We start from the raw sequence: 23038 nt of genomic DNA on the forward strand, positions 1-23038 counted from the left end.
AACAACCGTTCACCTTGTCACTTAGCCAATTCTGTATCCATGTTGCTTCTGCCCCCTTTACTCCATGGGCCGCAATCTTGATGAGAAGCCTACCATGCGGTGCTTTATCAAACGCCTTTTGAAAGTCCATATACACCATATCAACTGCACTGCCCTCATCAAAAAATATCAGGTTAGCATGGATTAGATCATAGAATCATACAGCACACAAGGTGGCCATTCGGCCTGTTGTGCCTGTGCTGGCTCTTTGAAAGAGCGATCCAATTACTCCCACTCCCATTTCCCCATAGACCTGCTTTAGATGTGGTATGGTATCTAAATATAGTTTATATAACATGTTGGGTTTGCCAGCAATGGTTTGCTTGCTACTCCTACATCTACTTCATTATGTACCAACCCATTGGTCAGAGTTATTCACTTTCCTTCACTCATCATCTCGCCCCTATCTTCTGTGTTTACCCAAACAAAAATAATATGTAGAGGGGTAAGGCTGGATAACAGAAGAAAGAAGCACATGCCACAAACACATGACAACCACAAAATGAAGAGACAAGGCTTGGAACTATGGGCTGGCTTATTGGCGTCAACTGTAATTGAGAATTTTTCCTTTTTAGGAGATTGAAAAGAAAAATGTTGCTAATTTCATTTTTTTTTAAATGAAATGGTTTAAAGCATTTAAGTTTTAGGTAAATGTAGATGTATTTGAAGGGGAATCTAGATAAGTACATGAGGGAGAAAGGAATAGAAGGTTATGCTGATAGGGTGAGATGACGAGGGGTGGGAGGAGGCGCGTGTGGAGTATATACACCAACATGGACCAGTTGGGCCGAAAGGCCTGTTTCTGTGCTGTAAATTCTATGCAAAGTTCACAAGATAAGTTTGGATGAAGACCCTCCCCCATTTGATCTCCTCCTGGCCTACCAATCCTACCATCTTCCCATTACAGCACCTATTATGTCTTAAGCAGAGTCTCGTGTCTGGACTTCAACCACCCTTCTTGGCAGCTTGTTCCAGTTGTTCATTACCCTTTATGGATGTCCTAAGTTTGCTCTTCATAACTCTGAAACTGTGTCCCCTTGTCCTGGTGCGCTGGCCCTCCTTAAATATTGTTCCAGATTTCTCTTATGTTGTTAAATATCTTATTTTTTAAAAAAATTCATTCTTGGGATATAGGCATCTCTGGCAAGGCCGGCATTTATTGCCCATCCCTAATTGCCCTTGAGAAGGTGGTGGTGGGCCTTCTTCTTGAACCGCTGCAGTCCGTGTGGTGAAGGTTCTCCCACAGTGCTGTTAGGTCGGGAGTTCCAGGATTTTGACCCAGGGAGATCCAGGATATGTACGGTTCCCTCAGACGTCATTTTTGAAGGCTACACAGTCCTAGCTCATCAAGTGATTCTTCACAGCTTTTCACAGAAGGATATGCTGATAGGGTGGGATGAGGTGGGGTCGGAGGAGGCTCGTGAGTAAACACCAGCATAGACCAGTTGGGCTGAATGGCCTGTTTCTGTGCTGTAAATTCTATGTAATAATTCCTTTTGAGGGAGGGGATCAACTTTGTTGCTCTTCTCTTACCTGTCCCTAGGGCCTGGAGGGCCCTCTTGTGCTGCGTTATGAGAACCTGGACTGGGTGCAGGCTTACTTTAGTTTTAATTCTTCCCTAACTACCCTCTTGCTGTTATAGTGATGGAAAAATCTGTTGATATTGTTCTGCATCTGCTGCTACATCACCTTCCAGTTCTCCCTTCATATCTGTACTCCCTTTGTTGACCTGCTTTTATTTTTAAAATAATGTACTTGGCCCAAACAGCACAACTTTCCTTTCTCCCTGCAAGCTTGGTAAATCTTTTCAGTTTCTCTTTAAATTTGGGCTCCTCCATTGGCTCCAGCGCCGAGGCATACAGACCAGGTCCAATCCCTGATCCATGGCCGTTTGGCTGAATTCAGTGGTATGGTGGGTGGGGGAGTTACAACAGCCCTCACTCCGCAGCTAAGGATTGGAGAGGGGTAAATATTGGCCAAGGGTTCCCACTCCTGATTGCTATCAAGTGATTCCGCAAACGGCAATTGATACTAGCTCAATTGCTAAATTTAAATCTGAGATAGCTTTTTGGCAATCAAAGGTATTAAGGGATATGGGCCAAAGGCAGGTATATGGAGTTAGATCACAGATCAGCCATGATCTTATCAAATGGTGGAGCAGGCACGAGGGGCTGAATGGCCTACTCCTGTTCATATGTTCCTATGATTCAGCCGCAGTACACGTGTGTGGATGTCGGGTGAAGTGAGGATCAGGATCGGCTGTGACGTCCCTGCAGTCGAATAGCCTGCTGACGTTCACTGTGAAAGATTACACATGGATAGCAGAAGGTACCTGGGTGCCTATAAACGACACACACATCAAGGAGTCACTGCCTTCAGAAAAGGGGAAGCAGTGGGGAGAAAACTCTCCTATTGAATGGTCCAGTAACATAGCGGTTATCAAACCAGGCACCTACTGGCCATGAATACAAATTGAACCGTGGCAATTTGTGAAACTTAGCCCATAAATTACCAGATTTATTGAATTATCAGAATGTCATAAAAACACAACTGGTTCACTAATGTCCTTCAGGGAAGGAATTCTATCCCACCTGATGTGTCAGCTGTGACTCAGTGGATAGCACTCTCATCTCAGAGTCAGAAGGTCGTGGGTTCGAGACTCACTCCAGAGAATTGAGCACAATATCCAGGCCGACGCTCCCAGTGCAGTCCCGAGGGAGTGCTGCACTGTCGGAGGTGCCGTCTTTCAGATGGGATGTTAAACCGAGGCCCTGTCTGCCCTCTCAGGTGGATGTAAAAGATCCCATGGCACTATTCAAAGAGGAGCAGGGGAGTTTGCCCAGATTTCCTGGCCAATATTTATCCCTCAACTAACATCACTGAAAAACAGATTATCTGGTCATTGTCACATTGCTGTTTGTGGGATCTTGCTGTGCGCAAAATGACTGCTGCATTTCCTACATTAACACAGTGACTGCACTTCAAAAATACTTCATTGGCTGTAAAGCACTTTGGGGACATCCTGAGATTGTGAAATGTGCTATATAAATGCAATATCTTTCTATAAATGGTCTCCGGTTCTTCAAACTAATTGTTTGAAAGGATTCTACATATTAAATATTACAATACCACATAAAAAGACTTGCATTTATACAGCACCTTTCACGACCTCAGGATGTCCCAAAGCGCTTTACAGCCACTGAAGTTCTTTTGAAGTGTAGTCACTGTTGTAATGTAGGAAACGTGGCAGCCAATTTGCGCTCAGCAAGATCCCACAAACAGCAATGTGTTAACGACCAGATAATCTGTTTTTAGTGATGTTGGACGAGGGAAAAATATTGACCAGGGCACCAGGGAGAACTCCCCCTGCTCTCCTCTGAAATAGTGCCGTGAGATCTTTTACATCCACCTGAGAGGGCAGACGGTTTAACATCTCATCCTAAAGACGGCATCTCCAACAGTGCAGCACTCCCTCAGTACAGGCACTCCAGTGTCGGCCTGCATTATGTGTTCAAGTCTCTGGAGTGGGACTTGAACCCACAACCTCCTGACTCAGAGGTGAGAGTGCTACCCACTGAGCCACGGCTGACACCCTACACAAAAGCTCGAATAGTAGATAGATACCGTAACTATAAATCAAAGTGTTGCTGCCATGTCCAGCTCTGTAAATGATTTAGAGGACATAGAAAATCAAAAAAGAAGCCTAATGTGACTAGTGGCCACAGCTTTTGACAGCTCCACTCTATTATAGCTGCTGATAAAACTGAAAAATAAACTTGTACAGATCATTTACTGTAGGCAGGTCTGAAGAGATTAAAAGTGCAGGTGACTTGCTTATGTGTTCATATTTTTAATGCTATCGTGTGTGGGTTTTTCCAAGTTCACCAATAAATTTGAAAGGTAATCGATTTGCCTTGTAGGATGTCACAATTAATTATTCGTCAAGAATCCCATCGCCTCCCCACCACAATCTTTACAGAAGTACCAGAGGGATTTCTTCTTGAACACTGGCATCTGTGCTCAGCTGGCAGAAGGTACGAAAGGGCAAATTGTCAGATTCCCTTCCACTCCCTTGACGATCAGAGTTCCACTGAATAAAAAAGCTGCAAATATAACGTCTTACACATACTTCCTTTTCCCTGCATTCTCATCGCGTTGAAATCAAAACTCATCATACAGTCTCCTCTTCTAACTCAACCTTTCCCAGAAACTCAAAAATGCAACTCCTCATCTTCCCAGTCTTCCTTCTACTCCATAGTCTACAGCCTTTTAAAACCAAGCTTGGTCAAAGAGGTAGGTTTTAAGGAGCGTCTTAAAGGAGGAGAGAGAGGTAGAGAGGCAGAGGTTTAGGGAGGGAATTCCAGAGCTTAGGGCCTAAGCAGCTGAAGGCACGACCGCCAATAGTGGAGCGATGAAAATCAGGGATGAGCAAGAGGCCAAAATTGGAATAACACAGAGATCTTGGAAGGTTGTAGGGCTGGAGGAGGTCACAGAGATAGGGAGGGGGCGAGGTCATGGAGGGATTTGAAAACAATGATGAGAATTTTAAAATCGAGGCATTGCCGGACCGGGAGCCAATGTAGGTCAGCGAGCACAGGAGATGATGGGTGATGGGGACTTGGTGCGAGTTAGGACACGGGCAGCAGAATTTTGGATGAGCTCAACTTTATGTAGAGTGGAAGGTGGGAGGCCGGCCAGGAGAGTATTGGAATGCACTTTTCAATGACCTAAACCATTGACCTTCCACTTAAGATTTTTCAATTTAAAATAAAACAGGCAGCAGTCCATATAGACCATTCCTGAGAGTTACTTTGCCCCCAACCTCTCCTAAAAGGTGCCAAAACTCTTGCTGAGTTGTGGATCCACAAGCAATGGGTGCCCATTGGCATCCAACTCAGTTGGGCTGCTTCCCTTGAGCCAAGATGTAAGCTATTCGACTTGGTGGGGCATCACAATTAAGCCAGATCCTATCCTCCTGCAATGTCTACATAAAAGCAAGACACTTTCTAGCAGTTGTCATTGGGTAGCAGTCATCAGCCAGGATCCTGGATGATTCCTTCCTTCCGTAGCCAAGGGGTACTGAAGCAAATTGTAGGAGCCAAGTCTGGCACCCTGGCATGCGATCGGCTAACTCAAGATAGACCAGGGATCAAATCAGGGTCATCTGGCTCAGTTCCACACTGAGTAATGCGTTTACCAGCTGAATCCTCAAAGCAGCTCTCTGCTATTTTTAATATCTGAGACAATATTTCTTCTCTGGGGAGGCAAAGTGTGAACTGTATATATATATATATATATATATATATATATATATATACACACATACATACATATATATGAAAACAATGATACACACACACTCCATCAATGTGGGTTCGAGCCCCACTCCAGACCGACACTCCCTGTGCCAGTACTGAGGGAATGCTGCATTGTCGGAGGTGCTGTCTTTCGGATGAGATGTTAAACCAAGGCCCCGTCTGCCCTCTCAGGTAGGCGTAAAAGATCGCACGGCCACTATTTTGAAGAAGAGCAGGAGAGTTCTCCCCGGTGTCCTGGCCAGTATTTATTCCTCAACCATCACTAAAAAAGATCACATTGCTGTTTGTGGGATCTTGCTGTGCATAAATTGGCTGTCACATTTCCCATGTTGCAACGGTGACTACACTTCAAAAGTGTTTCATTGGCTGTGAAGCGCTTTGATACATCCTGAGGTCGTGAAAGGCACTATATAAATGCAAGTTCTTTCTTTCTTACAATGCCTTCCATTACAGGTGTCCGATTTAGCTGTGCAATTTTACCACAGTGCAAAATTGTCTTTGGCTTTAATTTTCACTTGGTGCTCCTTACCCGAGCTTTATTCAAGATTAAGTTTTGACGACTGAAACAGATTATCTTCAAATGTACCGAATGCTTTTGATAACATGTCCAGTTTTCTCTTTTAGACTGAGGCAAAAGTCATCAGCTGATCGAAATGTCCTCTGCCAAATAGATTTATTCTTTCCTTAACAGATGGTTTATGCAAAACTGATTTATGAAGCATAAGCGGAGCAGTTGTTTAATACGGATTCTGAAAGTCTCACTCACACCTACGATATTTAAATACTATCGAATAACCTTCAAAATTAGGGCAGCATATCTCAGCTTCTGAAGCTTAAATCATAATACTTCATTTTATTAACAGCAAGTAATTACATAGAATTTACAGCACAGACTCAGGCCATTCGGCCCAACTGGTCTATGCCAGTGTTTATACTCCACACGAGCCTCCTCGCACCCTATTTCATCTCACCCTATCAGCATATCCTTCTATTCCTTTCTCCCTCATGTGTTTATCTAGTTTCCCCTTAAATGCTTCTATGCTATTCGCCTCAACCACTCCATGCGGTAGCGAGTTCCACATTCTCACCACTCTCTGGGTAAAGAAGTTTCTCCTGAATTTCCTATTGGATTTATTAGGGACTATCTTATATTTATGGCCCCCAGTTTTGGTTTCCCCAAAAGTGGAAACATCTTCTCTACGTCTACTCTATCAAACCCTTTCATAATCTTAAAGACCTCTATCAGATCACCCCTCAGTCTTCTCCTTTCTAGAGAAAAGAGCCCCAGCCTGTTCAATCTTTCCTGATAGGATTCCATTGTGTGCCTGTTAATCACAATTCAAGCAGACTGGACTTCGAGAAAAGTGTTTCCAGTTGGACCTGGTGGAACAACCATACTTGCATGGACTAATTTAGGTGCGAGTCTGGACCTGCAGAGGTCTCCTTGTATCTGGATTTTATTTAAAACGGCCGGCAAGTTTAAGTACAATCAGCTACAAATGTACTCAAACAGAGAGCATCATTGTCAGTACCTCATCTTAACACATTATATAATATATATATATATATATACACATTGAATCATAGAATGATACAGCACAGAAGGAGGTCATTCGGCCCATCATGCCTGTGCCAGCTCTTTGAAAGTGCTATCTAATTAGTCCCATTCCCCCTGCCCTGCAAAAGTTTCCCCTTCAAGAATTTATCCAATTCCCTTTTGAAAGTTACTAATGAATCTGCTTCCACCACCCTGTCAGGCAGTGCATTCCAGATCATAACTACTTGCTGCATAAAAATATATTTAAATAAATCAAATGGGGAGGAGGAGTAAATGACCTTAGACGACATAATGAATCCAATGGTGTGACAGAAATTCATTAAATGCACAAAGCTAAAGCACCCTAGGTTAATTAAATAACTAAGACTATGTGCTAGCCATGGAATTTACCAATAATCTTCCACAAATCATTTCTCAAAAAACTAGGAGTGATTATGCAGCAAACATTAATCCTTCAGTGTGAAGAATAATAATAATAAAAATATAAGTACATGACGGAGAAAGGAATAGAGGGTTATGATGATAGGGCGAGATGAAGTAAGGTGAGAGGAGGCTCGCGTGGAGTATAAACACCGGCAGGGATCAGTTGGGCCGAATAGCCTATTTCTGTGCTGTAAAATTCTATGTAATTCGACGTTAAAAGTTAGGACACACACAATCACTCACCATCTTCACTAGCAGCTTATCTCGTAAAATAGCAGCAAGTGAAACTAAAGAAATCAGGGCCATAAGATGAACAGTGTGTATTATGAAAAATAACTGGATGTAATTTTAAAAACCAGTAATCTAATCTCAGCATGCATGTGACAGAACATGGCCCAAGATTCACTTTTTGTTGCTTGTAACAGAATCCCTTGATTAGATTACTGCCTTGCAATCATTCCCAACCATCTATTACTAACAATCTCATTCGACTGATATTTTAAGCTTGCTCATAATGTTAGCCTCAGTACCTGCAGTAGATCCATGCACTCAATGACCATTCTATTTTCCAGCCTTCCGCATAAAAATTAAGATAATTCTTCTAGTTGAATTTCAAAAAGGGGTATTAATGGATACATCCACTTAAAAAAACAACTTTTCTAACTATTGCATTTTGCGCAGTTTATAAAAAATAATTAACATCCTAAATTTCAATCCCCCCCATGCCTACAAAAGTCTTGTTTTAATTTTTACTCTTCTGCGTTGTAATTATTATTTTATGCCTAAACCCTATCCCCTATTCATGTCACCATATCGGTTTCTAAGCCTGTCCTTGCATCTCCAAATACAATGCCCACAGTACACGATGAACACAGATCGATCCATTAAATATAAAACTGTAGCCAGTCACTTACCTGGATGACCTCCCTGGTGTACACTGTACTATAGTGCCATCTCCAGGCTAGCCTCACCCACATTCGCCTGACGTGCACTCCACCTTCCCATCGACAGTACTCTAGGCAGCTAGAATGGTCCCATAAGTTTTGTGTTTTTGGTTCGAAAACAGTGGTGGAATTTAAGGTGATTTTTATACCGAGTCCAGCCTCATTGCATAGAATCCAAAAGGGTCAGTAAGTGATGCTGGACAGAGTCAGCTAAGCAACTCCAAGCTGTTGTATTTTGTTTCTTTCCTGCCTTTGTATAGATACACTGATACATAGTAAGAAAGACTTGCATTTCTATAGCTCCTTTCACAACCTCAGGATGTCCCAAAGTGCTTTACAGCCAATGAAGTATTTTTGGAGTGTAGTCACTGTTGTAATGTAGGAAACAAGGCAGCCAATCTGCACACAGCAAGATCCCACAAACAGCAATGTGATAATGACCAGATCATCTATTTTAGTGATATTGGTTGAGAGATAAATATTGGCCAAGACACCGGGGAAGAACTCCCCTGCTCTTCTTCAAAGTAGTGGCTGTGGGCTCTTTCGTGTCCACCTGAGGGGACAGAGGGGGCCTCGGTTTAACGTCTCATCCAAAAGACGGCACCTCCGACAGTGCAGCGCTCTCTCAGTACTGCACTGGGAGTGTCAGCTTGGATTTTATGCTAATGTCTCTGGAGTGGGACTCAAACCCACAACCTTCTGACTCAGAGGCAAGCATGCTACCCACTGAGCCACAATGTGGAAGGAAGCAGCTGGGTTCAGCACTTGAATCACTGCTACTGACTTTAACGTGTACCCTCCAGCAGAAAGATATTATTTCTTTTGCACAGCCATCAGTGCATTTCATCTGTCTCGCCTTGAACACAAGCGTGCCACTTCAATAACCTAAAAACATATCAGACTGGATTTTAATTCAAAACTTGCTCTCATTGCAGATTGAAACTCATTCCTTTTATAACCAGGCATTTGAATTCACTCTTAAGATGTGAATGCTGGAGCTGACAGCATTGAAATGGCTGTCAGAAACTGCATTAATCACATTTGATAGGAAAATGTTGAACTGCTTTTAAATTAACATTTTTACAGTATGAAAACTAATATTGGGTCACACAGTTAGTTCCATGAACAACTGCATTATATACTGAGGGAGTGCTGCACTGTCAGAGGTGCCGTCTTTCGAATGAGACACTGAACCGAGGCCCCGTCTGCCCTCTCTGGTGGACATAAACAATCCCATGGCACTATTTCGAAGAAGAGCAGGGGAGTTCTCCCCAGTGTCCTGGGCCAATATTTATCCTTCAACCAACATCACTAAAACAGATTATCTGATCATTATCAGATTGCTGTTTGTGGGATCTTGCTGTGCGCAAATTGGCTGTCGCGTTTCCTACATTACAACAGTGACTACACTTCAAAAGTACTTCATTGCCTGTAAAGCGCTTTGGGACATCCTGAGGTTGTGAAAGGCGCTATAGAAATGCAAGTCTTTCTTTCTCTCTTTCTATGAAAACTAATGTTGGGACACACAGCTAATCCCATGACCAACAATAAAACTGCATTATATTTGGGTCTGGAACACTCGTCAGTTTGCTAACTGGCCTAATTAACATTTCTGTTTTTCTTTTTAATTTTGTTTCGTTTGTTTCCTTTTCTCTGGAAAATATGCCTCACTTTTAGTAAACAGGTTACATCGACAAGCACCTCACCAACCTCTAATTTTGCCTGTGGTGACACCCCAAATCTTTAAACAAACTTCTCGTTTATGTTTCTCGATCAATTTTGGAGGAGTAGAAAATCCTCAGAGCAGGAATAAGATGGACAATGTATGTCTGAAGTTATTGCTTCTGCCTAGATTACACTTTTTACTCAAGTTTACTGTTTGCTAAATTAGTGAAGGCAGGAGCTTTAAAAGAAAGACCTGCATTTATATAGTGCCTTTCATGATCTCAGGACATCCCAAAGCATTTCACAGTGAATGGAGTACTTGTTACAATGTAGGAAACGGGGCAGCCAAATTGCACACAGCAAGATCCCACAAACTGCAATGTGATAATGATCATGGAATCTATTTTTTTTGTGATGTTAATTGAGGGATAAATATTGACCCAGGACACCAGGGAGAACTCCACTGCTCTTCTTCAAGATAGTGCCATGGGATCTTTTAAGTCCACCTGAGAGGGCAGACAGGACCTTGATTTAACATCTCATCCTGAAAGGCGGCACCTCCGACAGTGCAGCGCTCCCTCAGTACTGGCACTGGGAGTGTCGGCCTGGATTTTGGACTCAAGTCTCTGGAGTGGGACTTGAACCCTCAACCTTCTGACTCAGAGGCGAGAGTGCTACCCACTGAGCCACGGCTGACACACGTGTTTTAAGAGAAAGAAGAGATTGAGGGACAAGGCTACAAGACATTGAGATAAACCAAAAAACGGAGAGGGCTTGTTGGGCAAAGTGGCCTTTTTCCCCTTTTTTTTGAAAAAAAATCTTATCTTCCTAATTAGCTTAAGAACAATTAGGGGGAATTGCAATTAAGAAGACGGATTCTCGAATGCTACCCCATTTTAATTTTATCAAAGTATGTCGAACTCCAACAAAGTACCTCAAGAGGGTTCACAAAGTAAAACCCTTACAGACACAGCAGTTACTTACGTCTCCTCCCACTGGCATTTGGTTCTCACATTCTCTTGTTGGACTAATATCCTGTCGCATAACCCAGATGGGTTCTGCTGGCTCGTCGGGAGTGTATGGTGATCGGATGGTTCTGGTCTTCACCTCTTCGATTGCTTCCTTGATGTCCTTAATAGCTAAAGATATGGCATCCCTCTGTTCTCTGGTGTGTCTCACGGGCTCTCCCAAACCGGTGGAAGACGCAGACCGAGAGTTAAGCACCAGCATGCCCTCGTCACTCTCGTGCCCGCTGCCAGCTGTAGCGCTGCACTCGGAGCTCTGCTCAGCCTCGGGCATCTCCTCTGAGGCCAGCTCGAGGCTTTGCGAGCTCATGCTTTGCTTCACTTCGGCCACGATCTGGTCAATGTCCTCCTCTTGCTCGTAGCTGTCCATCCCTGGGTAGGGGGCGAACTCTGCTTCCTTCTCCGGGCTGTCTGACTCATTGTCTGACCGCTCGTCGTAGTGGTGCAGCCTTGCCCCCAGAGCTTGCTTGCGGTAATTCTCTGCCTCCTCCCGTTCTTGTTCGTACAGCCGCAGAGTTTCCCCGCTGTCCAGCTCGGGGGGAGCGACGCAGATCTCCTCGTAGACGTGCTCCTGGACGGAGTAGTCGGCGTAGGGTTCGGCGTACTGCGCCTCTTCACTTCTGTGGAAAGGCCGGTGGCCATAAACGTAGCCGGGATAGGTCGAGCCCATGACTCCCTCCCGGTCCACAATGTTGAAGTACAACGTGTTGGGGAGGGTTCGGTTCTCGGCCGCTTCCACGTGCTCGGACTCTGCGTTCTCCGTGTACTCCTCGGCCTCGGGCCGGCAATGGACGGCGTAGGCCCCCTCGTCCTCGTTCTCATGCAGCCGTTCGTCCGAACCGTAAGGGTCGTCTCCCGTGGCGGCGGCGGCGGCGATCACGTCTCCCTCCGCCGTGTCCGTGTGGTTGTGGAAGCCGCTCTCGGTGCTGGCCGATCTGGCCAGGGTCTCCTCCTCTTCACCCGGCGCCCAGGCTCCCCGCTTGCCGTTGGCGCGGCGCTGGTATCCGAAGGCACGACGCTCGTCCTCCTCCTCCAAATGCTGGAGGTCTGCCTCCACAGCCTCGTTAACCTCCCCATTCCCCTCGTCCGTCTCCATCACTTCCTCTGGCTTGTTCATGTGGAATCCAAGGTACCGCCCGTCTACAGCGACAGCATCCCCTCAGGTGTATCTAGAAACACACACAAGGACACAAACAGCAAGAAAAATAAACATTACGTATTGTTCTGTAGGTGAAGGAAAATCACAGAGACCGATTAACGAGCTCACCCTTTTAATACCATTGACATTTCCAACAACAACTTGCAGTTATATAGTGCCTTTAACATAGTAAAACGCCCCAAGGAGATTCACGTTTGACACCAAGCCACATAAAGTGACCGAAAGCTTAGTGAGAGGTAGGTTTTAAGGAGCGTCTTAAGGGAGGAGAGAGGTGTAGAGAGACAGAGAGGTATGGGGAGGGAATTCCGGGGCTTAGGGCGTAGGCAGCTAAAGGCACGGCTGCCATTAGTGGCGCGATGAAAATTGGGGCAGTGCAAGAGGCCAGAATCGGAGGAGCGCAGAGATCTCGGAGGGTTGTAGGGCTGGAGGAGGTCACAGAGATAGGGAGGGAGCGAGGCCATGGAGGGATTTGAAAACAAAGGGTGAGAATTTTAAAATCGAGGCGTTGCTGGACCAGGAGCCAACATAGGTCAGCGAGCACAGGGGGTGATGGGTGAGCAGGACTTGGTGCGGGTTTGGATACGGGCAGCAGAGTTTTGGACGAGCTCAAGTTTACACACCATTCCATCGCTCACTCACACCTCCTTACACAAGGGAAGAAACCGGTCATTTTGAAGGGGCAAAAAAAGGAGGAGATCAAGGCAGGTTTAATGGGAATGGGAACATCAATGGTTCCATTCAAGTGTTGTCACTGGGCTTATTTAGCATTTCTTAAAAATTCATTCCGAGGATATGGGTGTCGCTGGCAATATCAACAATCATTAGTGATAGGCCTGTAACCATTGTTACTTCACCCTATTGTTATACAGCTCAGAATGCTCTCTGAAGCTACAACCCAAATTTGGATGGGCCAAATCCATCATTGTTAAATGCTGCACGGATTTCTCCGATCAAGCGGACCTTGTGCAAATATTTCATGTGTTCACCATTGTGCTTCACTGAAATCATAGTGACAGTGAAAAGAAAGACTAGCATTTTTATAGCGCCTTTTATGACCTCAGGACGTCCCAAAGCGCTTTACAGACAATGAAGTATTTTTGAAGTCTAGTCACTGTTGTAATGTAGGAAACGTGGCAGCCAATTTGCACACAGCAAGATCCCACAAGCAGCAATGTGATAATGACCAGATCATCTGTTTCAGTGATGTTGGTTGAGGAATAAATATTGTCCAGGACACCGGGGAGAACTCCCCCACTCTTCTTCGAAATAGTGGCTGTAGCATCTTTTAAATCCACCTCAGGGGGCAAACGGGGCCTCGGTTTAACATCTCATCGGAAAGACAGCACCTCCAACTGTGCAGCACTCCCTCAGTTCTGCACTGGGAGTGTCAGCCTAGATTATATGCTCAAGTCCCTCGAATGGAACTTGAACCCATGACAGTGCTGCATTATATCATCCAACACTGCTAACGTTATTCCTGTATTTAAAAAGGGAGCTATAACAAATCCAGGGAACTATAGACCTTAACGTCGGAGGTAGGAAAGATAATTGAATCCTTACTTAAAGATGTAATAGGAAAACATCTAAAAAATATAACAAAAAGATTAGTCAGCACAGATTTCAAAAGGGAAAGTCATGCTTGACCAACCTTATTGAATTCTTTGAAGAAGTAACAGAAAGAGTAGACAAGGGTAATGCAGTAGATGTAATATATTTGGATTTTCAAAAGGCCTTCGATAAAGTATCACACTGTAGACTCATGACTAAGATCAGAGCATGTGGAGTCAGGGGACAGGTAGCAGAATGGATAGCTACAAAACAGAAAACAGAGAGTAGGGGTTAATGGTAGCTACTCAGACTGGCAAAAGGTGGGAAGTGGTGTTCCACAAGGATCAGTGCTGGGACCGCTGTTGTTCACAATTTACATTAAAAATTTGGACTTGGGAATCGGAAGTACATTTTCAAAATTTGCGGACGACACCAAATTGGGAGGTGCAGTTAATACAAAGGAAGAATGGGACAAAATACAAGACATTAATAAACTTGCAGAATGGGCGTGTAATTGGCAAATGAATTTCAATATAGAGAAGTGTGAGATGGTGCATTTTGGTAGGAAGAATAAGGGCGCCACATACTGCTTGGATAAGAAGAGTCTAAATGGGGTAGATGAGCAAAGGGATCTGGGGGTACAGATACACAAATCACTAAAAGTAGCAACACAGGTTAATAATGCCATAAAAAACACTGGGGTTCATTTCTAGAGGGACAGAATTGAAAAGCAGAGAAGTTATGTTAAACTTGTATAGAACCTTGGTTAGACCACACTTGGAGTATTGTGAACTGTTATGGTCTCCATATTATAGAAAGGATATTAAGGAATTGGAAAAGATGCAAAAAACATTCACAAGGTGATATCAGAACTGAGAGGATAATCTTATCAGGAAAGACTGGGGCTCTTTTCACCAGAAAAGAGAAGGCTGATAGAGGTCTTTAAGATAATGAAAGGGTTTGATAGGGTAGACGTTGAGAAGATGTTTCCACTTGTGGGGGAGTCCAAAACTAGGGGTCATAAATATAAGATAGTCTCTAATAAATCCAATTGGGAATTCAGGAGAAACTTCTTTACCCAGAGAGTGGTGAGAATGTGGAACTCGCTACCACATGGAGTGGTTGAGGCGAATGTCCGATGCATTTAAGGAGAAGCTAGATAAACACATGAGGGAGAAAGGAATAGAAGGATATGCTGATAGGGTGAGATGAAGTAGGGAGGGAGGAGGCTCGTGTGGAGCATGAATGCCGGCATAGGCCAGTTGGGCCGAATGGCCTGTTTCTATGCTTTAGACTCAATGTAAATTCTTACGCGCTGCTGTCTCTGGAATTGTGATATCACCTCTTCAGTGGCTGGCTGTAGGGTAACTGAAGTTGTGACTGCTTTGCAATCCCTGCTGGTAATCGCAAAGTGTGGGGAACATGAGGGAGTTCAGTGACATCACACACCCTCCCCTAGCTCCCCCCCCCCACCGACTCCCTAAATAATAATAAAAATTATGGCATTTGAAAACTCTCAACATGGCATTATTCAATAGTTTTAAAAACAAGTGCGAGAACCTTGTGTGTGTTTTTTTGTGTCCCTCCGTGGGAGATTAATCAGTTTTTCTTGCTCCTCTTGTTATTAAAACAAATACTAGTGAGCGTGCATTAGATCCATTGAAAAGGGCAAATCCACCCTCAACAGGAACATCAGGGACTTGTTATCATTTCCAGACTCAAATATAAAAGCCTGTTATTAAAAGCACAACCAGGATAATTTTAGAAATGGAATGAGACTGCAGTACGGATTTCATGAAGAGAGATAGAAAATTAAACTACGCTAAGTAAAAAAAAACCCAGCTGCTTGTGTCATACTGCTCTAGCCTAGATAATTAAAAAGAACTTGCATTTATATAGCACCTTTCACGACCTCAGGGCATCCCAAAGCGCCTCGCAGCCAATGAAGTACTTTTTGAAGTGTAGTCACTGTTGTAACGTAGGAAACGCAGCAGCCAATTTGTGCACAGCAAGATCCCACAAACGGCAATGTGATAATGACCTGTTTTAAGTGATGTTGGTTGAGGGATAAATATTGGCCCAGGACACCGGGGAGAACTCCCCTGCTCTTCTTCGAAATAGCGGCCGTGGGATCTTTCACGTCCACCTGACAGGGCAGACGGGGCCTCGGTTTAACATCCCACCTGAAAGGCGGCGCCACTGACAGTGCAGCACTCCCTCAGTACCAGCATCAGGGAATATCAGCCTAGATTTTGTGCTCAAGTCTCTGGGGCGGGGCTTGACTCCACGACCTTCTGACTCAGAGGCGAGAGTGCTACCCACTGTGCCATGGTTGACACCAAGTTGGTTTTGGGAATATAGGCTCTCAGGTTAGGTTGGAGGTCAGAGATCCAGGTGAAGGCAGATGAGCTAGGGAAGAAATAGCTGGAGGAACAAGGGCTGCAGAATGAGAAGCATCAGAGGAACCAAGATACCAGCAGGAGCTGTGTCTTATGCAGGCTACTGTAATAGGTGAGATAAAGGCTCTCTTTTTTACGGTCCTGCTTTATTGTATAGCAGGGAGCTCTTGGAAGGATTTAGTCAGCGAGGTAACTTGGAATCCCATTATTGCTGGGCCTGATTGAAGCAATAAAACATATCAGTGGACAAAACAAAGAAGTTTGGTGCTAAGGCAATCCCACTGGAACTAATGTCAGGAGGATTACTGAGCTGAGTAGAGAGCAGGATAGATAAGCGAGGGAGGACATATGAACAGGAGAAGGCCATCCAGCTCCTAGAGCCTGGTCCACTATTCAATTAGATCATGGTTCATCTGTATACTAACTCCATCTACCTGCCTTGGTTCTGTAACCCTTAGTACCCTTACCTAACAAAAATCAATCAATCTCAGTTTTGAAATTTTCAATTGACCCCCCAGCCTCAAAAGCATTTTGAGGGAGAGAGTTCCAGATTTCCACTACCCTTTGTGTGAAGAAGTGCTTCCTGACATCACCCCTGAACGGCCCAGCTCGAATTTTAAGGTTATGCCCCACCTTGTGTTGGACTTCCCCCACCAGAGGAAATAGTTTCTCTCTATCTACCCTATCGAATCCAACAGCAGGATGACAGTACATTTTTAAGTCCACTCTCAGAGCCATAGGTAGCTTATTAAACGGACAGCAACTTAATTTTCTTTTGACAATATGTTGAGATACTTACAGTATACACATACTGAGCTGTTTTTGGCCCACTAGGGTTGTACTAATTCAACGTAAATGATAACAAATGATAATTAACCAGTTTAAACAAGCAATTAATCATTTTGTCATTGAAATAGCTGGATTGGGAATAAAGGAAAGGAAATGAATTGTATTTCTATAGCACCTTTCACAACCTCACTAAATCCCAAAGCACTTTACAGCCAATGTACTTTTGAAGTGTGGTCACTGTTGTAACACAAGGAAACACGGCAGCCAATTTGCACACAGCAAGATCCCACGAACAGAAATGTGATAAATGACAAGATAATCAGTTTTTAGTGATGTTGGTTGAAGGATAAATATTGGCCAGGACACCGGGGAGAACTCCCCTGCTCTTCTTCGAAACAGTCCAAACATACGAAAATGACAGACAGCAAAATACCCACTGCTCCATTTAAGAGTTCATGTCAAAAGTGGGGATGTTCGCTGATGATTGCAGTGTTCAGTTCCATCTGCAATCCCTCAAATAATGAAGCAGTCTGTGCCCACGTGCAGCAAGACCTGATGGGCCGAAGGGCCTCTATCCGTGCTGTATAACTCTATGACCTGGACAACATTCGGGCTTGGGCTGATAAGTGGCAAGTAACATTCACACCAGACAAGTGCCAGGCAATGACCATCTCCAACAAGAGAGAGTCTAACCACCTCCCCTTGACATTCAACGACATTACCACCATCAACAATGAATCCCCCACCATCAACATCCTGGGGGTCACCATTGACCAAAAACTAAACTGGACAAGCCACATAAATACTGTGGCTACAAGAGCAGGTCAGAAGCTGGGTATTCTACGGCGAGTGACTCACCTCCTGACTCCCAAAAGCCTTTCCACCATCTACAAGGCATCAGTCAGGAGCATGATGGAATACTCTCCACTTGCCTGGATGAGTGCAGCTCCAACAACACTCAAGAAGCTCAATACAATCCAGAACAAAGCAGCCCGCTTGATTGGCACCCCATCCACCACCCTAAACATTCACTCCCTCCACCACCGGCGCACCATGGCCGCAGTGTGTACCATCCACAAGATGCACTGCAGCAACTCGCCAAGGCTTCGTCGACAGCACCTCCCAAACCTGCAACCTCTACCACCTAGAAGGACAAGGGAACACCACCTGCATGTTCCCCTCCAAGTCACACACCATTCTGACTTGGAAATATATCGCCGTTCCTTCATTGTCGCTGGGTCAAAATCCTGGAACTCCCTACCTAACAGCACTGTGGGAGAACCTTCACCACACGGACTGCAGCGGTTCAAGAAGGTGGCTCCCCACCACCTTCTCAAGGGCAATAAATGCTGGCCTAGCCAGCAACTCCCACTTCCCATGAACGAATTTTAAAAAAGGTTTATTTTGAGAATCAAAAGGTACAAAAGATGGTATTTTTGATGGAGAGAGAGAGAGAGAGAGAGAGCGAAGTCAGTGAGAGATCAAGTAAGTTTTAGACAGATGGAAGTCTCTCGATAGCAAGGGAGGTTACAGGAGGTTCAGACAGAAAGAAGGAATAAATACTACAATGGCAGATGGAAACTCATTGTGCAGATGTCCTGGAAACGAGCACAAGCATTCCAGAGGGAGATGAGACAACCAACTCTACTATGTCATTTTAGAAGGATGAGCTTGTATAAGATCTTGGCATCACTGATAAAGCTGCAAGCTTATTAGCAATAAGCTGAATGAACCAAACTTTTAATATATCTGAGAAGCTTGCTGTTCAAAGCTGCTAACTTGTCAGCTATACTTAAAGTCTAATCTAAACTAACCTTGCTGACTTAATAGCAGACTTGGACAGGTTAGGTTAAAATTCTGGGTGAGGTCCTTCATCAGTTCCATCTCTATTTTTAGTTCAATATTTCCAGAATTCACAGTTTTTTTCTCTAACCCACCTAACTGGGGATGAGATATTAAAACGAAGCCCCATCCGCCCTCTCAGGTGGGCATAAAAGATCCCACTTGGATCTTTGGAAGAAGGGCAGGGGAGTCCTGGCCAGTATTTATCCCTCAATCAAGAGCACTAAAACAGATTATCTGGTCATTATCACACGGCTGTTTGTGGGATCTTGCTGTGCACAAAATTGACTGTCGCGTTTCCTACATTACAAAAGTGACCACACTTCAAAGGTACTTCATTGGCTGTAAAGCGCTTTGGGGATGACCTGAGGTTGTGAAAGGCGCTATACAAATGCAAGTCTTTCATTTCTAATTGCCCTGAGGGTATTAAGAGTTAACCACATAGTGTGGTTAGCTGGTGTGACACGTCCATCCTTTAAAAGGACACCAGCAACCCAGTTGGGTTCAGCTTCAATAATCATTTTTTTCTGGCACTATCCCACAAATTAGCAGATTTTTTTTTGAAGTCCATTTCACAAGTTACCACTGTGGGATTTGAACTCTCAATCACTCAGTTGCTAGTCCAGTACCATATCCATCAGGCCACCAGATCCTCTGTGTTCCAGGCTTGAGATTTAAATACAGGCAGCATTACGTTATCAAGACATCCCTAATGAGATGATCGAAATTCATTTTATTTATAATACCACCCTGAAGAAACATTAGCTAGAGGTGACCTTCACCATCTCTCTATGGAATTGATTTCGACCCAGCTTCCAAATAAAGTAGTACAAGGCTGCTACCAGGGCCGGTCATAGACCCTCCCTAATGTAAAATAATCGCGTAATGCACTCTCGATGTTTCCCTGATTAATGATCTTTTACAGCATCAACGTTTGCTGGGCAGCTCATTCTCCAATCTTGCCTCTTGGTTACAGAAACTGATAGTCTGCGTTATGCAGTGCACCAGAAAATTCCCCATCTAAAACCTCGGTGTATGCCAGAGCTATGCACAATATGTTTATTTAATTAGGCTAACTGGAGGCAAATTGCTTGAGCACACAAGAGTATGGGAAGGAGAGTCAGCCTGGAGCAAGGCAGGAAGAGAGCGACAGACAACCAGGCTTCAAGGCTAATATTTTTCTGCTGTGAGCGATGGCTCTCAACTAACATTGTTTATTAAATCAAATTTTTGTGGCTGACCCAAATGTTAAGATTGCTAATCGCAAGAGCTGAATCATCAGTAAGGAAATAAAATTATTTTAGACCATACAGCATATATTATATAGATTTGGTCAAAGGTGGGGGGTGGGGGTGGGAAGGTCTTTTTGGTTTCATCTTATAAAAAGCAATCTCTAAATTACTATTTTTATCTGGAAGCTCAAAATATATCAGAACCAAATATGTTTAATCAAATATTAAAAGCTATGAAACTTGGACAGCATTTTACAGTATACGCAGGTCCAGATACAGTGGGGTTAATACAGGGCCAATAGCAGAGGGTGTTGAGGATTTTTGGCCAGCAACTAAATGCAAGGGCATTGAAAAAAAACACACTGAGCAGAGAGTCTCCCGTTTGATACCTGCTCTGAGCTGATCTCAACATAGCGGCCTGTGTGATACAACATTCCAATTCATCTCCGCATTGTGTGTTAGGCAGGAGGGGGCGGGGGTGGGGGCAAATCAGCCAGGGTTCCTGCTTCTGAGCTAGTTACTACCGTCGATATCAGGCGAGAGCAGGACTGACCTGTACTGTTATACCCTCTGTGGTCAAATCATAGAATCGTGCAGCACAGAAGGAGGCCATTCGGCCCATCGTGCCTGTGCCGGCTCTTTGAAAGAGCTAGCTAATTAGTCCCACTCGCTTGCTCTTTCCCCATAGCCCTGCAACTTTCTCCCCTTCAAGTATTTATCCAACTCCCTTTTGAAAGTCACTGCTTCCACCACCCTTTCAGGCAGTGCATTCCAGATCATAACAACTCGCTGCGTAAAAGAAAAAAATTCTCCTCATCTCCCCTCTGGTTCTTTTGCCAATTTCCTTAAATCTGTGTCCTCTGGTTACCGACCCTCCTGCCAGTGGTAACTGTGTCTCTTTATTTACTCTACCAAAATCCTTCATGATTTTGAATGCTTCTATCAAATCTCCCCTTAACCTTCTCTGCTCAGTTTTGTTACCCAGGCCCATTCACAGATACTTGGGTAAGGTACAGGAGCACAGAAAGTGGAGATCTTGGGGCTGTCCTAAGGTGAAAAAAAGTCAAGGCTCAGACATCGACTGATTTCAGAGTAGAAGTGCTGGGGATCTAGAAACTACAAAGGGTTTTCAACGTTAATCACTGCTCACGAAATATAAAATCGTTCTCTTGTCTAATTATAATTACAGTCCTCACCACTTAAAATGTCCACGTTTAAAACGGGTAGTCACTTAAATCGGCCAAAGAGTTAAATTAACGTCAATTTCAAAGTTGCCGGTTGTAGTGTCTTAGGTGCTCTGTATATTTTGGGCAGAAACAGCTGCGTTTACTCACTAGTTTGCAGTCTTCACTCCCCTTAGGCTTCCATTTCTTCTACTGTTTAAATTGCAGATTTAGTGTCACAGAAAAAATGTTCCAAAGCCACATCCACAGCACAGGAAATAGTAGGTTGGAGGAAGTGAATAGCAAGACAGCAACTCCATCGAGTGGTAGCATGATAAACCGTGTTGGTGGAATCTCAGCTGTTTGTTAGTACAGTACCTGAACCCTCAGATTAGATCACTGCTGTTAACTCTCAGCTGCCCAACCAGTGTCGTGTGTTATGTATAAAATTTGTCTTGTATCTCTGCTGATGCTACTACTTTATTTTTAAATTTTATTCCTGCTACCCTGTTTACCAGCCATCACGTCTAGCGGGCAAATCGCGCTGGCACGAACCCGCCCACTATAAGCGATGGGGACTGTACTGTAAAATCTTAGGTTACCCGTTGTGAAATATAGGACAACTTGTATACTAGACTTTACAGGAAAAAATGCAGCTCAAGTTCTCTAACTAATTTTAATAGTCAAAATTTAATTTCACGAGCAGCATGAGGTGTGCACAAAATCAGAATAGAACATTTGAATGATTTTAAAAAAGAAAGTGAGTGACACAAACTTTTGCTTAGGACAGTATCGAGGCCTGCACGAACTGTAAAACGCTGTCACATTTGTTGGAACTATCGTTTCCTGCCCCACTCTTGCTAGCCGCCTCCCCCCGAGAATGAGCCAACTGAAAGCAAAATATTTCAATAAAAGATTCGCCCAAGAATACAGCAAGTATTGGGTGAATCTTCTGTCCTTTGCCTACAATGAATGTAAACATTCCCAAATTTACTGACAAGATTATCTCCTTTGGAATGCGAAGAAATCGGCACACACTTACTGAAATATCTGGGGCGCGACAACTATTAATCAGAGGATGGCCAATGACAGTTAATTATGACGATTAAAGGATTCGACAGGGTAGAAAGAGAGAAACTATTTCCTCTGGTGGGCGAGTCCAGAATAAGGGGGGCACAACCTTAAAATTAGAGCTAGGCCGTTCAGGGGTGATGTCAGGAAGCATTTCTTCACACAAAAGGTAGTGGAAATCTGGAACTCTCTCCCCCAAAAAGCTGTTGAGGCTGGGGGTCAATTGAAAATTTCAAAACTGAGATTGATAGATTTTTGTTAGGCAAGGGTATTAAAGGTTACGGAACCAAGGAGGGTAGACGGAGTTGAGATACAGATCAGCCATGATCTAAATGAATGGCGGAACTGGCTCGAGGGGCTGAATGACCTCCTCCTGGTCCTATGTTCCCTGTCGTACATCAAAAATGTGTGGTCGTAACAGTTCCAATGTATATTTGCACATTTAAATTTAACGTTGATTTAGAATTGCCATATTTATCTCAATCACCACAACTGCTTCAGCAAATTTTGCATCAGAACACTGGCGGCTTTGGGTTGCACAGAATATTCTTTGCACTAATATTTCCCAATTGACAGGAAGGAGTAAATGGATGCTCTGCACCCACCATTACTGGTGAGCTTCTGTCTTTTATTTTACAGGCACGCAAATGGCCTTCGACACTCCTTTCCCCTGGACTTACTTGCAAGTAAGAAAACAGACTGCACTACATTTCTGAATATCCGTCACTCGTTGCTGCACAAGTCTCTCTCGTGAGCCAGACTGTACTAGGAACTGCAGAAACGTCTGGTTGTTCAGCAAGACGTATAGGGGATCTCTTCAGTTCTTTCATACATGAAGAGGGTTTATTCCAGTCACGCCTCAC

At 44.0% G+C, this 23038-nt stretch overlaps 1 protein-coding gene across 1 annotated transcript in view; it reads right to left on the reverse strand.

Annotated features, from left to right (window-relative positions):
- Positions 1 to 23038, reverse strand: part of LOC137320668 (amyloid-beta A4 precursor protein-binding family A member 1-like) — a 133236-nt gene that overhangs the window by 65386 nt on the left and 44812 nt on the right. The window contains exon 3 of the mRNA XM_067982346.1: positions 10932 to 12141. Coding sequence (XP_067838447.1) covers positions 10932 to 12089 — 1158 coding nt within the window. The 5' untranslated portion in view covers positions 12090 to 12141. The remainder of the gene's footprint in view (positions 1 to 10931; positions 12142 to 23038) is intronic.

The sequence above is a fragment of the Heptranchias perlo genome, chromosome 4 (assembly GCF_035084215.1).
Source record: "Heptranchias perlo isolate sHepPer1 chromosome 4, sHepPer1.hap1, whole genome shotgun sequence".
NCBI classification, from domain to species: Eukaryota; Metazoa; Chordata; class Chondrichthyes; order Hexanchiformes; family Hexanchidae; genus Heptranchias; species Heptranchias perlo.